The following is a 13,268-nucleotide window of genomic DNA, read 5'->3' on the forward strand; positions in this document are numbered from 1 at the left end:
TGTCCTGTTTCATCACTAGTTTGGCCAAGTGAACTGGTAGACCTAAGCAACACAGAATATGAAAAACTTATTATTTAATTCCTTATTCAAAGACTTGAAAACAAATGTAAAATTTAAAGAGAGGTGAACCAGAGAAGGGGTACAGCTTTTGTGGAATAGTTTTAATGACTCAAACATTCATCCAATTAATCAAAGCTCAAGAATACAAGATGATCTATTTAACTTTGCGTGTTAGGAGAATTAGGGTATATTTACACATTGCATTCTCTTATTTCTTCTGTGAAGGCTTTAACTCAGACAGCTGCTAACTAGAACCTGGCAGCATGACATGGTTAAAAGTGCTAACACCAATACTATCGGTCCATAAAGATTGTCAGTATATGCCATATGAGAAAGCACAAAGAACTGTGCTATATTTTTGGTAGTGACAGAAACATTTACTGTAGTTTTAAAAAGTTATTTAAGGACCTCAACTTACCAATAAAAATCTAGTTGCTATCTTGTAGCTGTTTAGTTTAATGAGATGTGCATTTTCTGAGGTTTGCAGAAGTACTAAGATACACACCTCCATCCTTAGATACCTAAAATCCACTGGACTAGGGAAGACTAATATTATTTATAACGTTCACTACAGTTAACAACTCTTCTGTAACAAGGTTCCAGCATTATTAAATTATTTAGTTGTAACGATTGTGGCTTCAGTAGCACTCCACCCCCTGGGTTTTTAAACACTTCATATATACTGTCGGACTTGATGAGCTCAAGGTTTTTTCCAACCCAAAAGATTCTCTGATTCTATGATAAACGAACTTGTAAGTCCCCACAATAACCTTTTCACACATGTAAGGCAGTAGGCTTATGCAAAGAAGAGGAGAAATGCAAACAAAACTGTGAGGGTGAACAAGAATTCTTCACCCACAAGCAAACTGTAGGCAACATTAGGGTAATACGCTGCAAGTAACTTTGCATCAAATTGAAAGCACCAGGGATGTATTATTAGTTTGATACACTCACGTAAGTTTGAATTTAGTTAAGCCAGTGAGGATGGCAGCTGTTTCTCTTAACAAAAGTAACAGTGGAGACTTAACAGTCAGCATGATTCTGTCTCCCATCTTTCATGTTGTCACCTCAAGGAGAAGCTGTGTTCCTTGTATCAGACATGGATCTAGACCCAGCATCTGCCATGGGACAGAAACATTGCTTCCTCCCTATTATTTTTATATCTAATATAGATTTCTTCCATAAAAGTGTAGTCTTAGTGTAACATCTTAACTCAAAAGATCATGAAACAGGTAAAACTTGGTATGATAAGGCTTCTACCCTAAGCAAGACACATCCATTAGCTTATTATCAAGAACAAACTGTAATCCATGAAAATACAGAGATATATTCCCCTAACGGTGACAGCCTTCCTGGTACAAGGTTTTATCTTATGTCACTGCAGCCTACAGTAGCTTTGTTGCCACTCTTTCATTCTTTAGGTGATTGGCAGTACAAGAACTACAACTGGAAATGTAGACTAATGGCAGCACAAAAGAAGGAAAGGTAGTAAGCGAGTTAGTCTGAGGCAATGAGACGTCAGCCCTGACTACATTTCATCACGATCCATACGAGCTTGTATTCTAATCTGTACTCTGTGATTTAACTCTTTTTCCTTAGGACTTTCCTCACCTTTCCACATAAAATTTCTGACGAAACTAGTGCACAGTCAGGGTAATAACAGCTAGGAAACTGTCCTTAGAGGTTCACTGCCAACCTGGAAAGATATAAATAGTATGGTCCAGGGCTTTTGGTGCTGTTCTGTTTTCTCCTTAGCGACTGTGAACTAGAACTAAGAGTGTGTTTCTAAATCTCAGAGACATCAAAATGGAAGACTTGGCATGCCAGGGAAAGGTGTGAGAAAACAGAGAACAATATTCTGGAAGACACAGCAGGTCAGTGGAGATGGCAGCAAGCAACCACACAAATACATCCTGGAGAAAAGACTAGACAGGCAGTTCACAGAGGGGGATCTATGGGTAATAGTAAATCAAAATAAACCCCAACAATGGTTGCTATTGAAACCCACACATATTTAAATATGAATAACACAGTTTACATTTAAAATATTTATTTCCTGCTTGCTAGTGGAAGGTAAGGCTCAGCATCCACTGCATCCACTCTTGAACGCCATACTTTAAAAAAGATATGAATTGGCTGGAAAGAGTCCAAAGTAAAGCTTTAAGAATGACCAAAGGTCTAGCAAACATATACCATGAAGAAAGACTTGACAGAACCTGGATGATTTACTGAAGACAGTAAAGACATTATAATGGTCTACAAATGTAAAATTCTGCTGCAAAGAGGAAAGGCACAAAGTGTTCCACCACAGACAGGAAAAGAGTTAATGGCCATAAGGTGCAGTAAAAACAATACTGAATTTACTACTAGGAAGGTTAAGTATGATGATAGCTAAGCACACCACAGGTTGCCCAGGGAGGCTGTGGAACCTTCACCAGGAGAGGTTTCTGAGAATAGGATAGGCAACCATCTATCCAGACTGGTTTAAATACAACCAATTTGCCTAGAGGCAGGACAATGGACAAGATGACCTCTCTGTCCTTCACAGCCCAATGCTGTACATTCTGTGAATCATGAGAGAAAGATTTATTGTTGAAAAACAGTACAAAGTTTATTTACTTTGCCGTTTACAAGGACAGAACCCTGCCTCAATTTCGAGCATACTGTAATATTTAATAATTAGGTTGAAGTTTACCAAATAATGCTTCTGGTATAATCTGACTTTGCTAGGCTTTAAAATACAGCAGAACCTCTCTCAGCTATCATTAGCAATTATTCTCAAACTCAGCATGTCTTGGTATTAATTTGAGTGAGAGTCCCTCACCACACAGCAAAGGTTTAGTAACAACAAAGTTGCAACAGGACGTTACCAATACTCAATCATGTGTATTTACTGGTGTGTTATTGCCTCTACACAGAACAAAAAATGAATGTAAAGTTATCAGAGTAAATCGACCAAACACAGCTTGTGAATCAGGATTACCGATTGCTTTATCTACACTTTTTAACCCGCTCAGTCCTTTAACGGGCAATTGCAATTGTCATTTATAATTGTTCTTGTCATTGCTTATATGGTTTTCCTACACAGGCAACAGATCAGCCATGCTGTTGTATCAAACCTGTCAGCACAGTGCCATCCTGTCTCCTCCTGTTATCCATTAAATATTCTGGTTACAGGTGCTAAAAAAAGCCCCAATCCTTCATATATCACCTACACAATACAACTATCTTGCCCTTTAACTTACTATACTCTTCTCTACTTTCATGGTGGAGGAAGACATTACATAGTTTATTTAGAAGATACGTGGAAATGCGATCATCTGCAGTTAATAATGATGATCATTATGCAAATTGATAACCATGCTTGTCCTTAAAAAGAAAAAAATATAAATCTGTCCATTTCTTATCTACGGGACTTTGTCTTTTTATGGCTATTGGTAGGAATGATTTTTGTCACCTGTTTTTCTACTAGAACCACATCTCATATCAAGGCATCCAAATATCTTTGAAGGTCAGGTCCTGTGTGTCTGAATACAGACATCTGAAGGGGAAGGATCCTGAAGGAAGTGAAACCCTGTTTCTCAGATGTAACCTATAAAAGTAGAATTATAGAAGTTTAGTTATGTTAGATACTGTATCATGGTCAGATTAAGCTGCTGCTAACAAGACGTTAGCTGTTTGAAGATACGCTTTTCCTCAGTGCTTATCATTGTGTGAAAGATGTTACAGCAGAATTGACAGTTATAATGTATAGCTTGCTAGCTGTGAAATAGAAAAGCAGAACACAGAAACGTGACTGATTTGAATTGCAGGAAAACATAATGGCCCTTTGCTTTTTGTGAAAAAAAAAAAAAAAAAAAAAAAAAAATATCTCAGAATGTAATAAGTGAAAGAAAAAATTAATTTTCCCCACAATTCAAAAGCTAATGTCTCTTAAGCATGTGCCATTCAGGAGAACCAATATTGTGTATTCTTAATTTTTGCCAGCAACCTTCAACAAATGGAATGCATGGTAGTTTGCTGTGTTGTCTGAAATATCTGCATGCATGTGTAAAAATAACTCAGTACTATCAACATTAATTAAGTTCTTCGAATACCAGTTCATGAAGGGTAATCTATTTTGCAAGAAGGCTACAGACACTTAGTTATATCTGTGTTACAGCAGTCATATCCACAGCTCTAACTTTCAGTGCTTTATTTTGGATGATATTTTAATAAATTGATCTAGTAAATTTGGCTAACAGTGCAGGTGGTGATTGTGGGTTTTGTGCTAATTTGCTGGCCACAGCAACACAGAATTCAGTAATGTGTTGTGATATATATCGATGAAACAGGATACAAAGGAAAATAAAGGCAGTGAGCCAAATTTAAATTTACAGCTCCAGTTACTGAACAATTTACAACACAACTGAAATTCTGCTGTTTTGTATATCATTACGTGCACAGCTATACTATGCTGCATCAGAGAAATTCAGCTTTATGCCTAGTGTCATGTAAAGCCAACTGGCTAATATGACACTCATACAGTCTCACCACCACTCTGGGTCACCATGGGTTGTCCACAAGCAGAATAAAAGATATTCAGGGATGAATAATGTCTTCATACCCTGCTGTATGTCTCTGCTGCCCAAGGTGGGTGCAAGTGCCTGCCAGTGCAGGGGGCAGGTTCAAGGGTGGGTGGGTGGGGGGTGTCTGAAGCCATTTTGGCCTCCAACAGGTACATCTGTGCCTGGAGATGTCAGTGAGCTCTCTGTGATGTACTGAGATTACTGACAGAAGTAAATGTCAAGATTTGAAACTGGTTAGACTGTAGGTTATATACAATGCTAATATGGAATTTATTAATGTCGTATGTTTTCTGTTGGCCCTAAAGGTTTTACTTTTCAGAAACCGATGATAAATACTGTAATGTAGGTCTCACATTTTTTGCTGTGTATTCAAAATAATATTCTGTGAAGTATCATGGTGTAGCCTGCTTCAAACAGTCACAACTTAACTCCTACAAGGTCAACATTTAAACTTTGCAAAATCACATTTCTTGGGAGTACAATTTCACCATCCACGGCCAAGGTAAGAATGTTACAAACGCTGCCACAAAATTTCCTAAATCTTTTGCATAACAGCCAAATATGCAATGCTGCGTAAGAAACATGTGCTGCAAAATACGTAATAAACACATCTACCTTCCAAAATGAATTCTGAACTTCATTTAACAGTCTCAGCCTATTAACAGGTTGGAGAAAAGGCCAACCATTAGATTCATCATACTAAGGGCTCAAAGACCTAGAACACAAAGTCTTGGCTAAAAAAACCCCACAAAACAGTCATTGTTATCTCCTGCATTTTTAAAAAATGAAAAATGGATCAGATATGAACAGCTACATACTGGAAATTGTAGTGAAGGAGGATCATGCTCCTGCTCTGCCTTCTTCACGGACAAGGCAAGGTACGCTGACCTCCGGACTCTTCTTGCACTGAACGGGTTATGTACAATAATTTAAAAAGCAACTCAATGATTAGAGCTTTGAACTTCATCTGCCAGATGACTGACTAAGGATTTCAGAACTGCGATAGCATTCACTGTTGGAAAGTCACTAAAGCAAAACAATGCGGGGATGATAAGGGAGTTGAAGGTGTCATTCTAGACACAGACTCGATGTCATGAGGGTGTGAGCTTACACAGAACCAAAAATCCAGGTGCTGTCCTTCATTCATCCTCCTTTGGTGAAGGGATTAATTTGAAAATTCTGGAGAATAACAACATACATAATGTTGTTAAAGCAAATGAATGCCTTAAAAAGATTCCTATTGTACATGTGGCAAGTGCAAATCCTCCAGCAGCCAAAGTTCAGAAATGGAAGCAATTCCTTGGAAATTAGTTTTATGAACCGAAAGTTCTTTGGGATAAATCTGAGGGGAAAGGGAACAAACTAAGATTATGAACACAGCAGAGCCCTTGCATGCATTGCTGTTTTGTAATGCCACAGTATTACACAGACCTGACAAGGCTGTGCTGTAAATAATTGTGTAAGACACTATCAAGCTAAGCTACCTATAGAATCCAGTTTGGCTAGCCTAACACCAGTGGTTTCTTCCTGGGTTTCAATAGTCAGAGACCATTTTTTCATGTCTCTTGTAGATACAGTTACATTGGCAGGTGTTTGCTGTCAAGCATAGCTTTAATTTACAGACTTTTCATGGAAAGGCTGTGATGCAGCCTTCAGCATGATGTGGAAGTGGAAGACACGTCTTAGTTCTATAAAGCCCTGATCTCAATGTTGGTTACATATGTTCACGCTGCAGAAAGACATCTTGTTTTTTTTATACCTGTTTATGAAACAGCAGCAGCTCGGACAATAACGTACAGCTCAGCCGAGCGTACCCTGACACCCCCAAGAAGAGGTCCCAGAATTAGCACTGTCCTAATACGACTTGAAAGGGGGACATGAATGTTTTTACAAAGTACCTAAGCATCTCTCATAAATTAGTGAGGCAATAAATAAGCAGCCTTTTATGGCAAACCCTGCAAGGAATGGTGTTGTTAAAGCAAACCAAAGAGGAAGAAAGTTTCCCTTGTGCCTTCTGATTAGCAATATAAGCCAGCGATCAGATCCAGATTCTGTGCCACAGTGTATTTGCCTTGGCACTGCAAATTGCCCTTGAAATGAACTCGTTGCTAACAGAAAGCTTGTGCTACAGCAACTGTTCTGCCTACTGCTCTCCATGATTAGGGATCACAGTTAGGACAGATGAGAAATGAAGTAATTAGAAAAGGGGATTAAAACTCTGTTTCAGACCTACTTTGGAGCAGGCTTAGTTGAGCATTTTTTCATCCTGTACTGTATATATTCCATAGCAATTTTGAAACCAGTATCGTTTAAAAGTTAACATCTGCTTATCTGGTAGCACCAGATAAAAGATTTCATTTGTAGCGAACAGGCAAATTTGTTACTGCCCCAGTCAATAGCTATTGACTTGGTAGAGCACTTCTGCTTATTATAATCAAATCCTTTTCGTTTTCTGTTCAATATTCAATGACACTGTAATGGAAGGTACTGCTTGCAACCTGATGCAACATATATCAGCAACTGCTAGAAGTTAATGACTAATGGTTACAAAGAGGAAAGCATGTGCTAAGGACAGTGTTAGACACCTATTAATCAAATTTACTGCATCTGATGCGCCTTTATATGTTAGTGGCACTGTAACGCACATCAGATAAATAGTTTCTGCTGTTATTAATCTAAGTTTTAACACAAAACACCATTTAATCATGCTATCATTACATAAATAATTTGGCTATGACAAGATTCCGTCTGACTTTTACAGCACACCTTCTCATTATGGGAAATTTCTGTCCTGTGTTGGCTGATGCAATCCTAGATTTAGGATTTAGTGAAATGCGAGGTAACTGTTCTGCTTCCAGCTAAAGCCATGTTATTCTCTCAGTACCACAGATGGGGCAGTATAAATGCAAGGCAACATCCTAAAGATAAACTGGCAAAAAAGCAGCATAGTGGCGTGTATGTGTCCATTGCTCAGCCTGCCTGCCAGCTTCTTTCCTGCAGCAGAGCAGTACTGCACAACTTTGTCCTTTACACTTTCTATAACTTGCACTTTCCATGCCTTAGGGTGAAATTTGTTGATAACTCATGTATTTTTTCCATTCTATAATTATTGCTGTATAGTTGTTTTATTTTTTAAACCTGCCTGAGCCCAAAATAATTTCTTTCAAACTTTGTCTATGTATTTTATATCTGAAAGAGATGCTATTTTTATAGGACAGTATGACTTTAACAGTAACACCTACAGTTTTTATATTACCTCTATGCAAACTTTCCAAAAACAATAATGAAGTTTGTTGACTCGTTAGAAAAAAGTGGAACTGCTGCTGCTGACTTCTTGACTTACAGGTGTCTATAATCACTTTTCCTGTAGAACAGGAACAAAAGCTCTAATGCTGGAGCACTGATTTATCTGTTTCTGTTTTCAGAATGCAATCTTCATTTCTCCCTAGACTGATGATGAGACATTACAGAAAGAAACTTTATAAATGTGACAAAGACTAAACAATCAAGCCTTTGCCAAGCACACGATATCGTACTCGGTGTGCACCTTCTCACTGGATTTAAAAAATGTTCATAAATCACAGCCATCAGCCTTTTCCAGAAATGAGACAGACGCTACTCGATCCACTGCATGGCTCCTAGTCATACCTGTGATACTGGTGCATGACCTGCCCATGCTGGTGAAGGCTGCTGGAATTCAATTGTCGCTGTGCTGCCCATTATGAAGCAATGAGCTAAATTCAGTGAAGTTCCTACATATTTACATCTCTTGACAAAGATCTCTAATGCTGCTCAGCCAGTATTAACTTGTGTTCTTGTTTTTTTGTCAGTAGAGCGGTTACTGGCAGGAGAGCGATGGAAGACACTAAGCAATATTTTTCCAGAAGTCTTCAACCTAATGGATTTTGTTAGTCTAGTAACCAAACATTCCTAAATGATAATGAATTTATCCTTGCAATACTGTGTGAAGAAGAACGGAAAGATCCTTTTCATTTTTAGAACCACAGAGAGACAGATTTGAAGAAGGTCGTTCCATATACCTACTGAAACCCCATTCCAATGCCATGAGCTCAGGATCTATACTTTCCTCTTTGTTCTAGTAAATTGCATTTTCCAAACAGCTTTTGACATTGTAACAAGGTGAAAACAGGAAATATTCCTAAAATATTGATTGTATTTATGTGACGGTAAGAGGACATCATTGTTTTATACACACAAACCTTATCTTTAAAAGAAAAATATAAGTACTGCATATCAGCAAACAACATGGCTTAGTTGAGGCAATGATTAATTTTGAGAAGAGTATCACTTATGAGTCTTTTAATTCATTACTGAAAAAGCTGGCATTAAAGAAATTACATGCATGTTAATAAGTCTTTTTGCTTAATACTTAAGTGATAGCTAGATATTTCAGCATTTCAGAAAATTTCATAACTGCTTAAAATGCTAGATTTCAGAGACAAGAGATATCTCTTGTCAGCTGCAACAGGTATAAAGAGTAAGACATTTCATAGATTATTTTGGAATTTTAGTGAATCATTTGCAAGTCTACAATAAGTTTAAAAGAGGTTACATTTTATTTCTTTTAGATAGGAAGTTGATCTCTTCTGATATAAAAATCGGCAAAACACAGCCAAGTAAATAATGAGTGCTTGGGGGAAAAGAAAAATATAGCTGCTACCTTACAAGACAATTTGACTTCATTGTCAACTTAGTTAACGTTTATGGTTTTCTCTGCTGTATTCCACTTGCCTATAAGCAAGCTCTACAGTCTATTTCATAAGAACCTGTAAAGACTTTATTTGAATGAGGAGGATATTTATTAAAATATAAAACCAAACCATATTAATCGGAAACAGATAGGCTATGCATTTCTTATTATGGTCCCAAACTCTGCAGTATCTACTGCCACTTTATGATTTGGATAATTACTGAGAATGGCAATCCATCTTGAATGTGGAAGTAATGATTAATTTGATAGTAAATAACAGAGGATGTGAAAACCAACAAAAAACCCCTATTAATAGGAACTTACTTTTTGTAACAACTCCTTCAAGGCGAATTATATTTGGGTGATCAAATTGTCCCATGATACTAGCCTCTCTCAGGAAATCTCTTCTTTGCCTGTCCACATAGCCACCTTTTAGAGTTTTAATTGCAACAGGTATCTCTCTTTTTCCTGGTGTCTTTAGACGTCCACTGCATACTTCTCCAAACTCACCTTAAATAGATAAAAATATCTGTTAGATCATTCACAGTGCCTGAAGAACTACAGTACAGTTTGCATTGTTGAACCTAAACACCACGTTTTTTGAAATAACCTTCAACAGCTGTCTTAAAAGCTGTCTTTTTTAATAGATCAGGGTTACCTGTAGTTGTCAGCGAAACAAGAACGCAAAAATATTGAAGAAACTCACACATGCAATACAAGTAGACAGAGAAATAATGGGTAGGATATTCAAGTTCCCAAGTTTCATCAGATCCCAGAAAAGCGAAGCATTCATCATGACTTCACAACAAATAATGACCTTTCCTTTGTGCCACATCACAAGATCATGGGGACTTGTACTTTGACTGCAAGAGCCAAACCATCTGCCCTCCGCAGCGTGGCTCATCTTGCTTTACTGACACTTTGAGACGGGGATCAGTATGTTTGTGATATAACTGAGCATGCTATGAGTAAGGAATGTAATTGTAATGGTGACAAAATATCTATCTAAAAGATATATTTATAGCAATATCTGTCTATAGGGGTTGTCATGCACTAAGACCTACATGAAAAGAAAAGCCACAAGAATATCGGAATACCTGACTATCGTGTGATTGTAGAAAGCATTTAAAATGTACTTTATGCTGTTATGCCCCAAAAGAGCAATTGCACATGATTTATTTAAATGGGCTTACACACCTACTTGAAATTAATTACATATTTCACTGTTAATCCAGCCAAAGGCCACCAGTTTCAGCAAATCAGGGCTGAGCTGAGTAACGAGAGGAACCTCAAAGCTTGCTCCACCTGATGTTTTCCTGTGTATGTAAGGGCCTTTGAAGAATGCGTGTCTCCTCGCATTTCCTATACACATTTACTAATTAAGCTTGTATGGAAATCACAACTTTCTTTTGATCCTGAAGCCACTCAAAATTTATATAAAGCCCCTACCAAATATACCCTGGATGCCTGCAGGTCAGTTTTCAATGGGTCATAATCCAGTAAGTGAAAAACAGTGTTTGCAAAAATGTTTCAAAGCACTTCCCAGTGCAGGGTACGTCTACAGCAAAACTAAATTCTCTACCCCAGTCATTTTGGAATCAGAACTTTTGAAAAACAAAAAACCCAAGTAATGAATAGACATATATTTAACTGGAGGAAATAATTTGTTATCCCCTCCATTGGGTGCTGTCTGAATTAGTTGTCCTTAGACTTTAAGGACAGAATGAAAGAAAATGAAATGAGAGCTCTGTCCTGTAACAGTGTGTCTTCAGACATGAACCAAATCTAGAAGAGAGAGGCCTTAAAGGCAGAAGCTTCCTTAAGAAAATTATATCTCCCTGATGTTATAGGATTAGAATTGATATTGTCATACAGCTTTTATTTTATTAGGTTCTGCTTCTTCCGCTAAAATAAAACCAGGTTTTATTAGCCAATAAGGTCCAGGAAGAGTGAAGGGATTAAAAAACCAATTTTACAGCTTGCCTTTCACTTCAAAACAGAGGTGTCATCAAGTGCAAGAGTACAATTAACAGATGCTGAACGTAATCTCTGAATAAACCAGCAGCTTCTCAAAGAGCTAACAAAAGCCAAGTGTCCTAGGTCTCCTTTTTACCAAAACCCCCGCATTCATTATATTTCTACTTAATTTCCCAAAATAAACCGAAGCATGCGCTTCCCTGAAGGTGTGTGTCATCAGACTAATGCTCTGGGAATCTTTTGGCAAAAGGGGAAAAGATAGTTGCGTTGGGATTTTCCTGTATGATTTTGCCACTTTAGCTCTTAGAAGGCTCTCCTTAAAAGTTTGTTTGCCTGAGCACTGCCACTGGAAAAATACTAGCTAATTTGGACTTCCAAAGTCCTACCATAAATCAAAGTCATGGAACCTGAATGTTTTGAAGGAGACGTGGTATATCAATCTTCTGTTCTGTGATATATCCGGCAGGGCTAGAACACACCTCTAAAGCCGTGACCTTATTGCATCTTACTGGCTTTTGGAACTTAAATGCCTGAAATGAGAAAAATTTCCAATTTCTTTCTCTTGATGAAACAGTGAAAATAAAAAATACTAAGGCCTTAAAATCCAGATTTTTTAATGAGATTTCATGATCAATATCTCCGCAGAACTGCAAAATCTTATTTCTGAGAATAATTTGGAAAGCAGAGGTTATAGAAGAAATTGTTTTGCTAGTATGAGATCATACAAGAGTACTACAACTTCAGAATTTCATAAGTAATGGCACTCATACCTCAGGGACTGTAAAGGGCTGTTCACCAAGTGTTTTGAAATGAATTAAACTGAAGGAGGCAGGTGAAGGATTTACAATCCCAAGATTTATCTTCTGTACAACATCCAAAGCAGGGGAAGGCACATCGTGTTTAGGAAAGGTACGTTGTGTCTTCTCCCTGACCTATTTTTTTCCCTGTTTTTGAATGTGGGATTTGTACAGTTAGAAAGAAATTTCACTCCCCTTGGATATTAGGATTCATAAACTGGTGAACACAGAGACTAACAGCAATTTTTCTGTGATGTAATATCAGCCAGCAAGTGATCATCAGCTCACAGAACAAACACCTACATTTGGAAACCTGAGGTACGTTTAACTTCTAGTTCTGGTTTAGACTAGATGGAGATCAATGATATAATTTAAAACACTGAACTACTTAAACTGAGAAAGGTCTTGACAAAATTTCATCCTGGAGTATTTTTTTCTACATTTTTTTTTTCAGATAAAGGATTTTGAATGCTTTTAAAATCAAAGGGGAATGTGTTCAACAAAAGGGGTTTTTAGAATGTAAGAACTGAAGCCTCATTGCTCAGGTTTGACAATAAACAAGACAAATGTTGACCCTGCAGCAGTAAAGGTTCATGACCGCATGTGTAATAAGTAGAAGCTAAGAGCCAGATGTCAATGAAGTCGCCATCGTTCCTTGCTCCAGGGAAAAAGCTAGTGATAACTAGAGAAAAAGGTTCATTGAGAAAAAGAGTTCATTGCCTGTTCAGTTTTAATAAAGTGTAAATAATCTCTGGTTTAATGATATAAACCCTACACGTCTTACTGTATGTTGTACAAAAAAAAGCTAACCGAGCAGTCTAGAAGCTTACTCTACGCAAACCCTGCATGCCTCTTCTCATTCAGTTATAACATATGTGTTACTTAAAATGAAACGGGAAAAGTCAGTCACTTCGAAGTCTGATATGCTGATATTACAGCACGGGATCAAAACAAATGTCTTACAGACAGTTGCTGTTGATAGAACCGAAAGGTGACAGCACCAAATACAGTTCAACTCATTTATCCCCAGATTTAGTCATTAGGCCTGTGGGAGAACTGGCAGAAGATTTAGATTATAAAAAGAATATAGTGTGTCCTCTGAGAAACATTGAAGAGTTGGCCTCTTCCTTGAGTTTCAACGTTTTAACAAAGAAA

General features: G+C 37.5%; 1 protein-coding gene across 5 annotated transcripts in view; it reads right to left on the minus strand.

Moving 5' to 3' along the window:
* Positions 1-13,268, minus strand: part of EPHA6 (EPH receptor A6) — a 564,169-nt gene that overhangs the window by 112,021 nt on the left and 438,880 nt on the right. For all 5 annotated transcript variants that reach the window (XM_080374572.1, XM_080374573.1, XM_080374576.1 and 2 more), the window contains one exon: positions 9,664-9,849. In XM_080374572.1, coding sequence (XP_080230698.1) covers positions 9,664-9,849 — 186 coding nt within the window. The remainder of the gene's footprint in view (positions 1-9,663; positions 9,850-13,268) is intronic.

The sequence above is a fragment of the Falco punctatus genome (genome assembly GCF_963210335.1).
Source record: "Falco punctatus genome assembly, chromosome: 2".
Classification (NCBI taxonomy): Eukaryota; Metazoa; Chordata; class Aves; order Falconiformes; family Falconidae; genus Falco; species Falco punctatus.